Source organism: Alligator sinensis, unplaced genomic scaffold (assembly GCF_000455745.1).
Source record: "Alligator sinensis unplaced genomic scaffold, ASM45574v1 scaffold291_1, whole genome shotgun sequence".
Classification (NCBI taxonomy): domain Eukaryota; kingdom Metazoa; phylum Chordata; order Crocodylia; family Alligatoridae; genus Alligator; species Alligator sinensis.
Genome location: NW_005842391.1, coordinates 321,852 through 338,486, shown reverse-complemented (window position 1 = coordinate 338,486; position 16,635 = coordinate 321,852). Strand labels below are relative to the sequence as shown.

The 16,635-nt window shown below is 39.6% G+C and overlaps 1 protein-coding gene across 5 annotated transcripts in view; it reads left to right on the top strand.

Annotated features, from left to right (window-relative positions):
• VPS13C (vacuolar protein sorting 13 homolog C) overlaps nucleotides 1-16,635 on the top strand; it is a 157,803-nt gene that overhangs the window by 126,033 nt on the left and 15,135 nt on the right. For 3 of the 5 annotated variants that reach the window (XM_014522744.2, XM_025211176.1, XM_025211175.1), the window contains 10 exons: nucleotides 267-378; nucleotides 1,676-1,789; nucleotides 3,361-3,497; nucleotides 3,905-3,986; nucleotides 4,466-4,579; nucleotides 4,857-4,932; nucleotides 6,007-6,170; nucleotides 8,748-8,793; nucleotides 10,594-10,717; nucleotides 12,486-12,600. In XM_014522744.2, the coding sequence (XP_014378230.1) occupies nucleotides 267-378; nucleotides 1,676-1,789; nucleotides 3,361-3,497; nucleotides 3,905-3,986; nucleotides 4,466-4,579; nucleotides 4,857-4,932; nucleotides 6,007-6,170; nucleotides 8,748-8,793; nucleotides 10,594-10,717; nucleotides 12,486-12,600 (1,084 nt within the window). Of the gene's footprint in view, nucleotides 1-266; nucleotides 379-1,675; nucleotides 1,790-3,360; nucleotides 3,498-3,904; nucleotides 3,987-4,465; nucleotides 4,580-4,856; nucleotides 4,933-6,006; nucleotides 6,171-8,747; nucleotides 8,794-10,593; nucleotides 10,718-12,485; nucleotides 12,601-13,643; nucleotides 14,100-16,635 lie in introns of those variants that run through there. The other 2 variants (XM_025211178.1, XR_003095490.1) reach the window with 2 other exon arrangements.

The following is a 16,635-nucleotide window of genomic DNA, read 5'->3' as shown; positions in this document are numbered from 1 at the left end:
TCTTTCCCTTCTTTTATGTCTGTGACTATAACCTACTGGCTAGAGGAGGAGGAGAGAGGGTCAGAGAAGAAATAAATACTTTGCCCCGCCATAGAAATATTCTGCTTTGACATAGGTTATTAAAAACATCCCATAATGCACTACAAACCTTCCATAACAAGTCCTTAAGAATTTAGTACCAAGCATGTTGCAGCCAAGACATATGAGGCATATGCTGTTGCTTTTTTAAATATATTTTTTCCTTTTCTCTCTCTCTTTTTTTTTAGATACTTTATGGTTCTAATTCAGGAAATGGCATTGAAAATTGATCAAGGTTTTCTAGGAGCAGTTTTTGAGCTGTTCACACCATCCACAGACCCAGAAACTGAAAGGCAAAGGGTACTGTAGACTTCTAAAAAAAACGTATTTATTATCTAGTTAATATTGTATTTTGAAAACCAGATTTTAAGCAAATTTCAGAAAAATCATCAAATCTATGCAACTGTACCAGAGCACTCAGTGTTAGTTGAGGGTTGGGGAGAGATGAATACTTGTTTTTTGTGTGTTGGGTTTTTTTCTTACTTGGTTAATTAAATGAATTAATGCATATATTAACCTTATTAATTAGAATGTATTATAATTATAACTGTAGAGAGTCCTTGATTATTCTCTTAAGATTTTAGAGTTGGGAGTTCTAGCATTAGCTTTGAGGAATTTGGGTAACAGGGGTATGCATGTTGTTGTTGGACTATTTGTTTGCGCTGTGCATAATTACCACATTTAAACTCATGGGCAGTTTTGAAGTAGAATGAATGGAAGAATTTTTTAGGTCTAATGGAAAAAGTACCTAGTTAGGTGGGCCTCCAAATGAACATGAAGAATAGATGGGAGGATAAATGACTTTTATAGAATCTGTACCTCTTCAGAAGGAGCAAAATCCAACATAATCAGCTCAGGAAGGAAGATGAAATCGTTTGGCTTACTCTGTATATTTTTTGTCTCCCAGATAAAATTGAAAGTCTTGTCTAATTTAGGGGAGTAGCCCTGAAATTTTAAAGAGAAGAACGCTTCAAATAAATGTTGGCCATATTTGGTACCTCATTTCTGAAAGCGGAGTTAGAACAACTGTAATCTATGAGAAATTTTAAGCAAGATGAAATAAAATTTGACAAGTTATACTTGCATCAAAATAAAACTTATGCTTTGCAAGATAAACTGTATCACAGAATTATGTAGAACAGGCTTGTCCAACATACGGCCTGCGGGCTGCCATGTGGCCCTCCAAGCTGTTTCTGAGGCCCGAGATGCTGCGATGGGAAACAAAAGTAAACACTGTACTTTCGTTTGGGGGATGGGGCGTGATGTGATACCGCTTCCTGTGAGGTCTTTGAATATGGCTTGCCGGCCCACTGGGTGATAACGTTCATGATCCGGCCCCACATTCAAAAAGCTTGGACACCCCTGATCTAGAAGGTGTTGCTTATTTCCATTGGATAGAAGAAGGAATTGACATAGCTATCAATTTTAATGTGATAGATGCTTCCTGATTTGGAGGACTTGGCTGTGCTATAACCATTTTGAGCAGCTACTGATTTTGCTTTTATCAAAGCAGTCTTTTCCTGTTTCAGTTTAGATAAAAGCCAAGGAAATGAGTGTTGGCTTTAATTTTTGTTAATAATTCCGTACTGCTTTACAGACTAAATTAATCCAGAAAGATATAGATGCTCTTAACGCTGAATTAATGGAATCTTCTCTATCTGACATGTCGGCCCTCAGCTTCTTTGAGCATTTTCATATATCTCCGATTAAGGTATGTGTAGGGGTGGGAAAGAGATGAATATTTGTTTTTTCTTAAATTCTTAATTATAATGCATTATGCCTGACATTTGGATTAACTAAATACTTAAATGAACAGTAATACAGCCCTTCATGCTGGTCTTCATTGCTTATAGGACACTAGATCTAGTCCATGGGCAGGCAATTAGTTTGGGCAGAGGGCCGCTTACTGAGTTTTGGCAAGCCATCGATGGCCACATGACCAAGCAGCCCAGGGCAAATAAATATTTATTTTCTAAATTTTTTAGGGGCCCCGTGGGCTGGATAGAATGGCCTGGCGGGCCGCATCCAGCCCCTGGGCTGCATTTTGCCCACCTCTGGCCTAGTCAAATACCTCATTATCAAGTAGAAAAGTTTCTTGCTTAAGTTGAAATTCATCAGAAAATATCTGTTTTGTTTGATCTACACTTAGTAAAAATTGCTTCCTAAATATCAGGGTATAATGAATGGATGTCTAAACAAGGAAGTGTATAAAGTATATAGTCCCTTGTTATAGAAATAGGGAAGAGGTTAACTACTTAAAAGTAATACTGTTAATCAAGATTTTCATGTCAAGGATGTAAACATTTTTTTTCGTTTTTTCTTTACCAGTGTTTTGTTCCTTTTGGAGTAGAACTATTACATTCTAATTTTGAATTTGGCTGTAGTACTTCTTTCTCCGCAGTGATTTGACTGATGAAGCAACATTTTTCTTTAAATTCCCTGTTTGCTTTCTCTTATGTAGAGCTTTTTATGAAATCGGTCATAGTTCTTTATGTAGCTCAGATGGTTACAATTTTTTTTAGCCCTATTAAATGTCTTTTAGGGATTTAAAGATGCTGTTTCAATAAGTTTGAGAGAAGGAATGTTTTTAGTCTCCTTAATTCATCTGAGTGGTCCCATTATTTAAAAAAATAAAATAGATGGAGGCATGGTTCAGAAACTAGTTGAAGTGATAAGATTGGGAGGAAAGAACTTTAAGGCAAAGACTATGAGAAGCTTCAAAATTTTAATTCATCTGCTGTATATTCCCAGTCGTGTAGTACACTGGTTATTATGAGTGAACTAAAAAAAGGTGTTCTTACCTTACTTCCAAGGTGGGAAATAAAATGTAGATGTGCTCTACAAAGAGCACGGGAAATAGTTATCTGAAGAGACCCAGAGCTTAAAGTGCTAAACGCAAATGCTATAGAATCTCTGCAGCTCAACTGAAAACAATGTCCAATGATCTGTAATAGTAATCGTTGAAAGAAGCTGTTTTTCACTAATATTAAATTTCTGTCAGAAGCTGGGTTTGTCACATTTGTTCTGGCTTACTGCGTCACTAACTGATGGATATAGTTGTAACTTGAGAAGCATTAGAACTATTCAGCAGTTCTTTGTCTGAAGATGCTTAATTTTAAGGAGGTCTGTGTACAAGCAGGAATACAAAAGTTGTTGGAGAAATTCTGTTATTAGCCTTTAAGGTATATTCCACAGTAACTGTTCAAGTAAGTAATTCTTATATTTGACTTGAATGTTAGATTCACACACTGAATATTTTGCTCTTAAATGTTTGTCTTGTAGCTGCATTTGAGTCTGTCTCTGGGCTCAGGGGGAGAAACGTCAGACAAGGACAAAGAAATGATCACTATCCATTCTGTCAACTTGCTGTTGAAAAGTATTGGGGCTACTCTGACCGATGTGGATGATCTTATATTTAAGTAAGCCAATAGTGCTGGTTTATAAACGTTAGCCTTGCATTCTGCCTGTTATTTGATAGCATGTACGGCATAATTGTTTTAGGAAGAATGTAACTGACTTGCAGTCCACAAATGAATGTGGTATTTGGAGGTTTTTTGTTTTAAAGGAATGAATAATGTCTTGAGCTTAAGAGAAAGGGATGGTAAATGGGAAGAGGGCTATCGAATGTTTTTTGGTAGAACCTTAAATATTATTAGCTTATGTTAACGCAATCTAGTACGGTCTTAGTTATTTCATTTACATTTTTGTTATAATTTGAATATTAAAAGGGGTGGGGGTTTTTGCCCAGAAGGTTTTACTATTATTTTTATCAGACAATATTGAATTTTTATCCTCTGAAAGTTTTTGTTCTTTTCCTTCCTTTCAGACTTGCTTTCTTTGAAATTAAATATCAGTTTTACAAGAGAGATCAGCTTATGTGGAGAGTTGTTAGACATTACAGTGAACAAGTAAGTTCGTTTAAACAGGTCTTCTTTTCAAAATATATTTTTAGGTAAAAGTAATCACTCAGCATTTGGGGGGGAAAATGAGTAAGCTTTATTTGACTTCATACTTGAACAGATTTGTTTTGCAGATCCATCATTAATATGCGCATGATTTTGTGATGGAGCATTTTTACTCCTTGGAAAGGGTTTTAGTTTCAACAGCTTCAGCTTTTATTTTTCTACATGTGTGGAATACAGCATTAAAGTAATAATTCATATTCTAATGGAAATATTTCTACCTACCATGCATGTTTTGCCATAGTCCATTTGTAATGACTTAAACAGTTACTTAAGTGCTTCTGTGCTGAACTAGCAGTTTAACATTATCTCACTTTTTAAATATATATTTTTTAAGCTGTTATATACCTATATTTTTATTTTAACTTGGGTGATATAGGTAACAACACTTGATAGTGACCTCATATACTTTTGTTTTTATTTAGTTCTTGAAGCAGATGTATGTTCTTGTGCTGGGTTTAGATGTTTTGGGAAATCCTTTTGGCTTGATCAGAGGCTTGTCTGAAGGTGTTGAGGCTTTCTTTTATGAACCTTTCCAGGTAAAAGTATTATAGTTTTGGTTTTTTTTCTTTATTTAGCTAGTTATTTTGATAGTAAGTTTAAAGATTGATAACTTGTTTTGGGTTTCTACAATTCGGTGAAGAATTGGGGGGATTGATATTTGCTAGTCAAAGACAGCTTGTTTTAAAGGAGCCAGTTGTTTCCAACGTACAAAAGTTGCTAATTGACTTTTGGAAGAGTGTTAGCAGGGAAAGTGGTATAGTCTTTATAGTAAGTCAGTAGCATTCTTTGTTTATAGTAATTTTCAACTTTTAGGGAGCTGTTCAAGGACCAGAAGAATTTGCTGAAGGTTTTGTGATTGGTGTAAGGAGTCTCCTTGGTCACACAGTCGGTATGTATTGTGTACTTAAATAATCACTATTTTGACAAATGTGTTTTGGGTTAACCTATCTCTCTCCTTTTTGTACTGTGAGGTAATATCTTTTGTAGAGGATTTTTTCCCCTATATTTACATGACTTATGGGTACAGGCCAAGGGACCCGGGCTTCTTTAATCTAGAGAAGACAGAGGGGACTTAATAGCAGCCTTCAACTACCTGAAGGGTGGTTCCAAAGAGCTGAAGCTGGACTGTTCTCGGTGGTGGCAGATGACAGAACAAGGAGCAATGGTCTCGAGTTGCAGCAAGGGAAGTTTAGGTTAGATATTAGGAAAAACTTTCTCAGTAGGAGGGTAGTGAAACACTGAAACAGGTTACCCAGAGAGGTTGTGGAATGTCCATCCTTGTAGGTGTTTAAGACCTGGCTAGACAAAGCTTTGGCTGGGATGATCTAGTTGGGGATGGTACTGCTCTGAGCAGGGGGTTGGACTAGATGAGCTCCTGAGGTCCCTTCCAAACCCTAATTTTTCAAATGACTTTGGAAATAATGGCATAGGTGTTTAAATTGTCCATTTGGTCTTTCGAGAGGTTGGGGTTTTTTCAGTTTCCAGATCATTGATCTAGTTGATTGAGAGCCTCTGTACTTCAAAATAAGGAAAGGCAACAAGATATAACTCTACAGAATGCATGAATCCTTGACCTTACAGTGCTTTTATAGATGAAGCTTTGGTAGACATTAAACTCCCAGAACAATTTGGACCATTGAATAGTATATCCAAGACAGTATTGGGTTTTTTATTTTATTTTTAGTAGCTTTCTTTTGTTAACTGTTACAATAGAATGAAACTTAAGTCTCTTACAAATATTTCAGATTAACATGGTATGTCTTGAAATACTGCTTTTAGCATATTAGTAAGTTTGAGATTTGAAGTTTAGTACTTCAAAAATATCCACTAAGTATACTTGACTGTTCTATTATCACATTGGCAACTTTAATAAAAAGAAATTTTCCTTGAATTTCATAGCCTAGTGTAGTTTGATTATCAAATTATAAAGGCACTGATATTGTGCTCTCTGCTTGGTGGACAGGAGGAGCAGCTGGAGTGGTATCTCGGATCACTGGTTCTGTTGGAAAAGGGTTAGCTGCTATTACTATGGACAAAGAGTACCAGCAGAAGCGGAGAGAGGAGATGGGTCGTCAGCCTAAAGACTTCGGTGACAGTCTTGCTAAAGGAGGAAAAGGCCTGTTACGTGTATGAAATTCTAGTTCAACCTATGATTTAGGGTGACTACATGGTACAGTGTGAAATCTAGGACAGTCATGTGGCTTTTTTCCAGCACTTCCCAAGCTACTGCAGGCAGAGGTGTGGTGGGGCACCGCTGGTATTACTATTCAGGTAGCTAAGAAGTCAGTGGCCTGGTAATGGACCCCTTGTTTTTTTATTACACAGGTGTTAACAGTCCCTCTTTAATAGTCAGTCCACTAATCAAGTTAACCATTAGGGCAATTTTGTTGTCTGCCAAGGGCTTCCTATTTCTGATAAAGGATAGGATAACCCAATTCTACTTGACTTTTTACTGGACTATAGTATATTAAAATACTAAGTACTATTACTCTTAACACAAATACACTGAAGATGTAACAGCTATCTTTTGTAGCTACCTCTTGTGAAATGAGGCCCATGTTAAGTCCATTTTATTTTTTTAAAAGGTAGCTTTATTGAAAACTGTAAATAACCATACAATGGCTACAGTATATAGATGACAGAAAACTGGAAATTAATTTTGGAAGCTTAAACCAGTAGTTTCAACCTAGTGGCTGCTGCTGAGTGCATGGAGATCCACTTCCAGCTCCTGGCTGCTTTCTACCTGCTCCGCCCACCCTCAGGGGCTGCTCATCACAGTGAGTGGTCAGAGTGGATGGAAGGCAGCTGGGAGCTGGAGTCAGAGCTCCATGTGCTGGGCTGAAGCTTCTCGCCTGCCCACCCAGAACAGTATGGCAGGGGTGGCAGTGGCATCTGGAGGCAAGGGAGGCAGAAAGCCCTGGTGACCCCAGCCAGTGCACAGTTAAGAGGTGTTGTGGTGGTGGCTGCAGGCGTAAAAGCCCCCACAGCGGGTGGCTGCTGGACTCCAGGCCTGCTGGCACCTCCAAGCCAGCTTCAGCAGCCGTGGGTACAGCCAATCTGGGTGCCAGGGTGCCCTCCCACAGCTACAGCAGTGTGGCCTCTATGCCGCTGCCTGGCCAGCCCCTGCTCGTGCCACCAGGCTGGGCTGTCATGATGCCACAGACAGCTGGAAAGGGCCCTGCCCCTGCAGGCCAGCCCTGCCGGGCCCTTCCCAGCTGGCTGCAGCTCCATGACGGTGTCACCCAGCCAGGGTGTGGGGTCCTGGGAGCAGTATGGCTGCACAGCTCCCTTTGGCTACAGTCCGAGCTGCAGCTGGCTGGGAAGGGCTCTGGCCCCTCTGCACCCACCCTCATCTGCCAGCCTTGCCAGCAGCTGGTGATATTGGTGGGGCCATGCCAGCTGGCTCTGGCCATGACCCCACCCTTGTCGTGGCAAGGCAGGGTGAGGTTAGCTTGGCAAGGGCTGTTCCACCCAGCCAGGCAGACCGTGGCTGCAGTCCCTGGAGGGAAGGGAGAATAAACCCTTTCCCTGCCCCATTAGCCTTGGGGAGCCAGGCTGGGCTGGCATCTGGCCACAGCCCTGTCCCTGCTGTGGCTGGAGAGCAGAGGGGCAGGGCCAGCCCTGCTGGCTGCAGCAAACGGCACAGCCCAGCTGGGGGTTTCTGGTTTAACTTAAACTAGGTAAGGATCTAGGACAGAAGTTCCATAAACTGGTTTGACCTGATTCAGTTAAGTCTCATGCTACATTCAACCAGGCTTACCTTAAATCAGTTTCAGCTGTTTTGAAACTGGTTTATGTACACTGAACTTGCTTGCTTCATTGCATCCTGGTATCCGCGAACACGGTGGAACCAGCACCCGCAGCTTGTGGGATGGAGGGGCTGGTGGAGTGTTGGCTGGTCAGCAGGGCTGTGGCTGGGCAGGAGGGAGGGCTAAAAGTAGCCTGTGTCAGGGTGGTGGGTGGGTAGGTAAAGCACTGCCTTGGGACTGGGTGTGAGAGGCTTGGCTTTCCCTCTCTGGGGCTGTGCAAGTAACTGCTGAAGTTCAATCCACCATTCTAATCTAGATCAATTAAGTTTGAGTGTACATCAATTCAGGTCTATCTTAAACCAGGTTCTGCAATTTTTAGACTGGTCTGTGTGCACGAAGCTTCTGTTTTGTTACAGGTTTAGGTTGGTTTCCAACTTGTGTCTTAGACCGGGTCTAAGTGTAAGGTCTGCACCTGGGCAAACTAAGTTAGATCAGGTCACCATTTCTAATGTGATCTAACCTCCACCTAATCCCTGGCCCTCTGACCACCTGCCAAATGTCTGCACTTAGCCTGAGTATTTCTAATACTTAACTGAAAAGTTACATGAATGGTTGTTTTAATGTTAAGTTCTTGGTGCCCCTGTCCATTGTGATCAGAGTGTTTGTGATGTGAACAGGGAGGGTTATTGCTAAGAAGATGATGATAACCTGTGGGGCCAATTTTATTAGTTTCTTTCTAATCATTCTAAGAATTATTTGTTTGGTTATAGTGTCACCAGGAATTAATTTTTAAAAAGTAGGGAGGGGGAAGGCTTTGAAAGGTACTTTGAACATTTCACCTAAATGTTAATTTTTAAAATAAAGCAAGAGAGCCATCTACTGGCTGAATAAGACTTCAGATTCCCCAGCTCTCAAGTGTGGATTTATTTGAGGGTTTTTTTTCTGTTTGTTTCAGGGTGTTGTTGGTGGCGTAACTGGCATCATCACTAAACCTGTTGAAGGTAGGACAAATGGTTATGCTACACTGATGAATATAAATACATACCTTTTTGGAAGGCCAATATATTTTACTGCCGTGTAATTTTCTTTCTTGGTGAGAAATTGTGAACTGAACTTAATGGCACTTAAGTATAAGATGCTTATTTTCAAGTAATATGCTTATTAAAGATTGTCCTTTATAAAGATACTAAGGTCTAAAGTGTGTTTAGATATTCATTTGCAGAGTTTTTTCAGCTGAAATGGAAATCTAGGTTGTTGCTATTTTTGCAAAGTATTTCAGTTGACTTTCTATGATGATTTCAACAGTGTAAAACAAACTGGAAAACTACAGTTTATGGTAAAGAGATAATCAGCAGTATGAACTTTCAGAAATTAGAATCCTTCATCTTTGTGGGAGCTGGGGGGAAGGGTTTGGGGGAAGAAGGTGAATAGCCTGAGCAGTACTTTGATACTAACTGTTCAGCATTGTTAGCAGCTTTGTCATTAGCAATGACATTGTCCTAACCATTACAATTTATTATTTGTTTTTCTTAATGAAACATGATTGGTTTGTTTGATGCTGAATGTTATGCATGTCTTTGGTCATGAACAAACATGCATTTCAGCCACATCAAAAGAAGAGGAGGAGCTGCTGCTTGGGAACATGCATCAGCTCTTAAGCTCCATCATTTTCTTTTTTTTTATCTGCATGATTACTTTAGTGATGCAGGTTAGCTGAATCACCCCAACTTTGACCCTGAATGAAGCAGGGTTAGTTGCAGACCTTTTGCCAGGTCTGCATGGCTGCAGAATCATTCAGATGTAGCAGTTGTTTGCAACTCCTACCTTTTGCTATAGATGTGGTTGCTATCTGTCTACCCTTTTACTTTAAGGCTACTGCTTAATCAGCGAGATGGATAGTACAAGAAGAATGTTTCACAATTATCCCAGATCTCCTAATATTTAGCGTATTAACAGTTTAAATATTAGTTATTTGCAGTATTTTTTCACTTAACTTGTTGGTCTCTGATAAATTAACTGAATTGCAGTTTGTGGTTCTTTTCTTACTAATCCATTGTCACCTGTACTCAAGACTTTAGAAACTAAATTTTGACCTCAGTTAGACCCATGTAACTACAAAAGTTTCAAATGCCACTTTTTTTTTTTTAGTCATACCTATGGAAGAATTGCATTGTCATATGAGAAATGCTAGTGCAGCTAGATCTGAGAACTTAACATTTTAGTCACGTGTTGGTCATATAAAGAACTAGAATCATGTTTGTTATCCCAGCTGTAGACCCGCAGTTATATAAGATAGACCCACAGTTATGTAAGACATATGGTGATACAGCAAATTACAAGATCATGACATTAGATGTGGGTGGTATATTAATGATGAATTTTTTTCTCTCTCTTTTTTTGTTCTCTCAAATACTCAAATTTGAATCTAGTTAATTTTGGGTGAATGTGAAAAGAAGGAAACAACATTTTAAGAATACACTAGCTAAGATTTATCTGTAACTGGTTTTGTATTAAAAATCAGATTTGATTTTTTTTTTTTTTTTTTTTTTTTTTTTTTTTTTTTTTTTATAACTGATTATTGAGGTGTAAAATGTATTCGGAGCAGTAATATCACAGGCAGGGTGTGCTCTGAGGTAAGTTCCATTTTGTCAGTCCTTTTTTTGAGTTGAGTTGCATGTAGTCATCTAGCTAAAAATGTTTTGTGTTCCAGTTTAATATTAAAAGCAGTATGCGGTTGAATTATTCAATTTAGATCTTCAGATATGTAATACAGTACTATTTTTTTTTTCTTCTTTCTGAAGGAGCTAAAAAAGAAGGTGCAGCTGGATTCTTTAAAGGAATTGGGAAGGGGCTTGTTGGTGTTGTGGCTCGTCCAACAGGTGGCATCATAGATATGGCAAGCAGTACTTTTCAGGGAATCCAAAGGTAAAATAGTAGGGAAGAAAATAAGGGTTTGCTGGTTTAACCTTACACTGAACATGTGTTTTAGGGAAATCTAGTAATAACATGCTTGTTAGCCATTTAACATGATTCAGATACTAGATGCGTTAGGATGTCTGCAGTACTTACAGGCTACTTGCCTAAGAATGTGCCAAAGCAGGGTTGAAGGAATAGCGCTATAATCTCAGGATGCATACTGTCTAATAATTAAGGGTGTGGACAGGTGTTCATTTGTGGTGCTACAAAGGGTTTCAGTACTTTGTAGCAATAGAAAAATGTAGCATTGTGGGGCCTACAGAAGTTTTAGCCCTCTGGCTAGAAAGTTGCCTCAAAGGTGAACTGTCCAGCCAAGAGGCAATAGGGAAACTATTCCTTTGCCCCTGCCCGCCTTGGTGGTAGAGGGGCTGTCTCAGATGTCACATAGGCATCAGCTGGGGGTAGCTCCCCAAGACTTAAGGGAGAGATGGGGCATGTTCTTTGTGCCCCTCATACCCCTGTTGGTGAACTGAGGTTGTGCTTGAGGGGGGAGGTAGGGCATGCTCCCTGACCTAACCATACACAGGGGGGAAGAAAATCCTTTTTTCCAGTGCCACCTTTCCCTTATCCCTCTATACTCCTACTTCCTCTCCCTAACTGTAGGAAGGCTTGGGTCTGTGATTTGCAGCTGTGGCCCCAGGACTGGAATCAGTCCCAGGGCAACAACCTGGGCTGTCAAGCACAACTGCAATCACCCATGGAGGGGTGGGGATATGCTCTCTGCCACACAGTCCCTTCAGGCAAATCCCATGAAGGCAGTGGCAGCCGGAAGAACAGGCGCTTATGGGAAGCGTGACTTTTTTTCTTGTGCTTGTGGGGCAGGGAACAACTCCTGTAGCTGCTTCCTGCAGGAACTGGTGATGTTTCTTTGTTTTCTGTGGCATGGGTGGCAGTTCTTGTTAAGGAACACATTTACACATAGCACTACAAAGTGCAGCCCAACTGAGAAGCTCCTCTTTGAAAATGCTAATATTGTGGCACTTCTGGCATCTTCAGTGTTATGAACAACCTGAAGAGCTGTACACTTCATTTCTGTAGCCCTTCATGCTACAAATGTAATGACTGTCCATGGCTTCACTATACGCCATACTGTTCATGGAGAGTATGAACTAGTTCCAAGCACAAACTAAACAATAATGAAAATGGTGCTTCATGTTTATCAATTAAAATCTATGTTTAAAAAAAGCATAATGTCAAAGCTTCCCTTTGGGTCTATTTGTTTGCTCCTGAATGCAGAGGTGCACTTGTTTGTTTAACTTTTTTTTTTTTTGGTAATAATTCCACCACTGCTATTTCAGAGATGAAGGGTGGGTTTTTTTTCCTCCAGAAATGTCTGATTGATTTAACAGTGCAAGGTAGGACTTGCTGTCAGTAGAAGTTTGGAAACTGCTACCAAAGCTGTGACTCTGTAAATACAAAAGTCATAATTGTCTAATACTAGGAAGAACTGTCTCCCATAAGCATGGTCTTTCATAATTGTCTACTTATGTACTATGGCAGCTTTTGTTGACTGCTGCGAGGTCTGTTATATTGCATCGTTCATGGAGTCTGAATGAGGAAAAGCAGGTTGTGTAAGCTGAAGGGCTAAATTTTAAGGACATAGAAAATCTGTGTTAAATAAGCTATTGTGTTACTAAAAGTAAAGGAAAGTAACGAACAATTGCAGTACAAAGAAACCTGTAGTAGTTTTGAACACATTTGAATTGTTCTCTGACAGAGTGGCAGAGTCGACTGAAGAAGTATCTAATCTCCGGCCCCCACGTCTCATTCACGAAGATGGCATCATCCGTCCATATAACAGGGGTGAAGCGGAAGGTTATGATCTCTTTGAGGTATGAGTTGCACTAGTTTCAATAGAAGCTAAATTATATAACTTGTAATACAGGGTAGTATAAACAAGAGGGTTAATTTTCAAGCATGTGCATGTGTTTGTAGAAGATGATAAAATAAGCAATCCAGCATTGCTCAATGCAGGCTTGTCTAAAATATATGGTATATAGAAAATATTACACAACCTTTAAAATTTTTGCTTTATACTCACTAGTTGCTCATCTGTTCATTTTCTGTTATATTGGAGCATGACCCTTACTTAAAAATTAAGTGAACATAGTAGGTTTGTGAGGCAATTTGTGCAGAAAATATTTGGGTGTATTTTGTTACTTGTAATTATCAAAAACAAACCAACCCAGATTCACAAGCAAGGCACTGTTACAATATAAATCTTTTAAAACATTATTCTATGTAATTATTTGACAGACTTGATGCCAACAATAATATTTTTAATTCTATTAATGATGTCAGGAACTGAAGAATATTGAACTAATGTATGGACCAGCAGTAACTCCTCCCATTTTATAGGAAACCTCTATAATGAGGATCCAGAAGCTCACTTTTAGTGAACTAGTAGGAGTTCACTAAAAGTAGCTTCTTTCATATTTATCTGTTGATCCATACATGGTTTTCAATGGTAACAGACCCACAGTTATATAAGACATATGGTGATAAAGCAAATTACAGGATCATGACATTAGATGTGGGTGGTATGTTATTAATGATGAATTTTTTTCTCTTTTTTTGTTCTCCCAAATCCTCAAATTTGAATCTAGTTAATTTTGGGTGAACGTGAAAAGAAGGAAACAGAACATTTTAAGAATACACTAGCTAAGATTTATCTGTAACTGGTCTTATATTAAAAATCAGATTTGATTTTTTTGATAACTGATTTGAAATGCCTGTTTTCAAAAGTGACAACTGAAGCTAGCATCCTTATTACTAGCTTGCATTTATCTCCTCTAGATATCAACTACCACTCATGATCCCCTTGCATATTTCTAATTTTTCCTCTTTTTTTTTTTCTCTCTCCTTGCATACGCAGCAAGAACTGGAATAATGGAGTAAACATTTTCCATATTTCTTCCTGATTTCCTTCATAGTATTTCTCTTTTGATCTGCCTTTTAACTACTTAAACTAAGGACGTGATTCCGTAAAAACCCATAATTCATTGACTTCCTTTTAAAACCTGCATGTAGAGACCTAAACAGTATTTAAGTTTCATGATTCAAAACAAGAAATTGCACAGCTGTTTAAACAGTTCCCTTGTAAGAGAATGGTCAATAAGGAAGGTGATTTAACATAATGAAAATAATTTTCCTCTTTTTAATGTGTTAAGCTATTAAATGGAGGTAGGAACAGAAGTGTTTTAGTGAACTCAGATCAGATCACTTAACAAAAAAACGTGGTCTCTTAGGCACTCATTCACTCAGTTGCTAGTCAGAATATTTTGGGGATGAGGGGGTTAATATATGACTCTTAAGCATTTCAAATAAAATGTGTGGCTACTAATGTAGAATAAAACTTTCTTCTGTTTATAAAACTGTTTACTTGTAACTTTGTGGTACATCAATTACACAAAACTAAAACATGTTGAATAAAATGTTTTTATTCATGGCTTAAGTAATCTGTCATAGGTCTCCCTCTTACACATCTGACTGGCTGCCATGATTCCATTCGATATTTAAAGAAGGATTGAAAAACATTAAATGACTCTTAAAGAGCAGTGTGCTCGATTGACTCCTCTCCTACCCCACTAATGTATCTTTTGTATTCCTTATTATGTAGTGTAGTATTTAATGCTTTGTCTGTAAATACCAACCAGTTTTACATTGAGTGAAGTTGCAATTCTCTTTAAGATTAGCAGTTTCACATTATGAAAATGAAGTCGTCAAACCCACAGGCAACAAATCACAAGTTCCAGTAGGGTACTGATGACTGGCCAAGCAGGGCCAGAGCCCTGGGCTCTGAACAGAGGGGCACTGGAATGGAGCCAAGAGACATCTCACCCCCGTCCCCCGCCATCCCCCTGTGACTCCTGGCTCTAGCTGTGTGTAGAGCAGAGAAGCAGTCTCTTCACTGCTTATGGGGGAGATGTCACCTCCTCATAGCCCCTAAGAACTGGTGTTTTAATGGCAACTTGACACATTGGCATCCAAAAAAAAAAGTGAACTCTTCCTAGCAACGGCAAAGTTCTGAACACTATAGTATGCATCACTGCCATCCAGGGCACTGTATTGGGCAGTTACACCTCTGATTTAGTCCAAGGTTTTTTTTTTCGTTTGTTTTTTACATGCTGTCCCCTGTTAAGGTAATTAAACTGACCTGACATTTGTCTAAATCCTTTATAAGAAGAATTAGTACTCAGAACTACCTTTGGGCTTTATATCATGGCCCTTGAATGCATCTTGATTGGCTAATATTTTAAAATGGCTTGTTTTTCCCTTTTTCCCCTCAAATTGTTAACATTTAGGTAGGTTTATAATGACACTAAAGTAATGACAAGAACATTGATGAATTTGTATTAAGTTGCTTGATTTAAGTAGAAATGCAAGTTCTAGGGTGGCTATTCTTCTGCAGCTTAAATATTTTTCAGTGCATTGTTGTGTTCCCTGGCCTGTTACATGAAAAAGGGAAAAAGTAGTGCCCACTGAAAATGGGCTACTGTGTTGTGCATAAATACAGCACTTCTAGGCTAGGGACAGATGTTCAAAAAGCCTCAGCCTGAACTGACTCAACCTTTGCAGGTTAATCCAACCTGCAAAGCTTGAACTGATTTGGAGATGGTTAGATATTCCCTTTTCATTCTAGAAATGCAGGCACATGCCTGCAGTGGCTCAGGCTAGAAGCTGGGGGGCACTAGAGTAGCTCTCCCTTCCCTTCAACAGGGCTGAGCTGAGGGGGGGTGTGGCGAGGCTCCAGCAGGATGCTCTGATTATTTCTCCCCCTTCTAAGCATCTCAGCAGAGAATGTTTATCACCCCTAACTCAGTGTTTATCAGCTCATTTAAGAAAACAAAACCTCTCTCCAAGCTTTTCTTAAACAGCTTTTCCAAGGAAGGACATTATGCTACCTGTTGATTTAGCTCCAAAAGGTCTGTCTGACCTTGTAGTCTCCCACAGCACCGACGGTAGCCAGCATGTGGTCTGCTAGCTAATGCTGAGGTGTCTGTGTAAGGCAGAGGGGCGGTGGGAATAACCCCTGCTTAGCAGGCAGAAGCCAGGCAGATGCTCTGTGCCTGCAAGTCTCTGCCGGAGCTCCAGCCAGGGAGCAGGGGGGAGGGCCAGTCCTACTGTGGAGCAGAGAGCCCCGCCCAGCCCAGAGAGTGTGCCTGGATGCTGGGGGAGTCTGGTTTATCTTAAACCAGCAAGGGGTTTGGGACAGACATTGCATAAACCAGTTTGACCCAAATCAGTTAGGCTGAATGTAGGATCAGATTTTTCTCAAACTGGTTTCAGCCTTTCTCAAACTGCTTTATGTGCACTAAACATCTCTTCTGTTGCAGGTTTAAACCAGTTTCTGATCACTTAAATCAGCTTGTGTAACTTCTGTCCCTAGCCCTACAGTTTCCTAAATCTAAGTTGTGTGGATTAGAATGTAAAAAATAACTTTTCTACACATAATTTCCAGCACTGAATTTTCTTTCTGTGAAAACTCATGTACTCGCAAGCCATAGACAGATGTTACATTTGTAACACTAAATACACCTTTGGTGCTAGAAAAAGCATGCATAGCCATTTGAGGTATTTGTAGTGGTACAAAAAGGGTGCAAGTGCTATAAAACAGTACCGCTTTTTCAAAAAGGAAGTTCCTAGTAGGGATATAAACCTGTATGTAATGCCTGCATAGTTGGTTGCAGCAGTACAGGGATCTCTTGCACCTCCAGAATTGCATAATCTCCTGCTTTCCTTCTGCCCCCCTTACCACCACCTCTCACAATTGGAAAGGAGGGAGGAAGAGTGCCAGCAGTGAGATTCATAGATGCTAGCGTCAGAAGGGACCTCAACAGATCGAGTCTGACCCCCTGCCTAGGCAG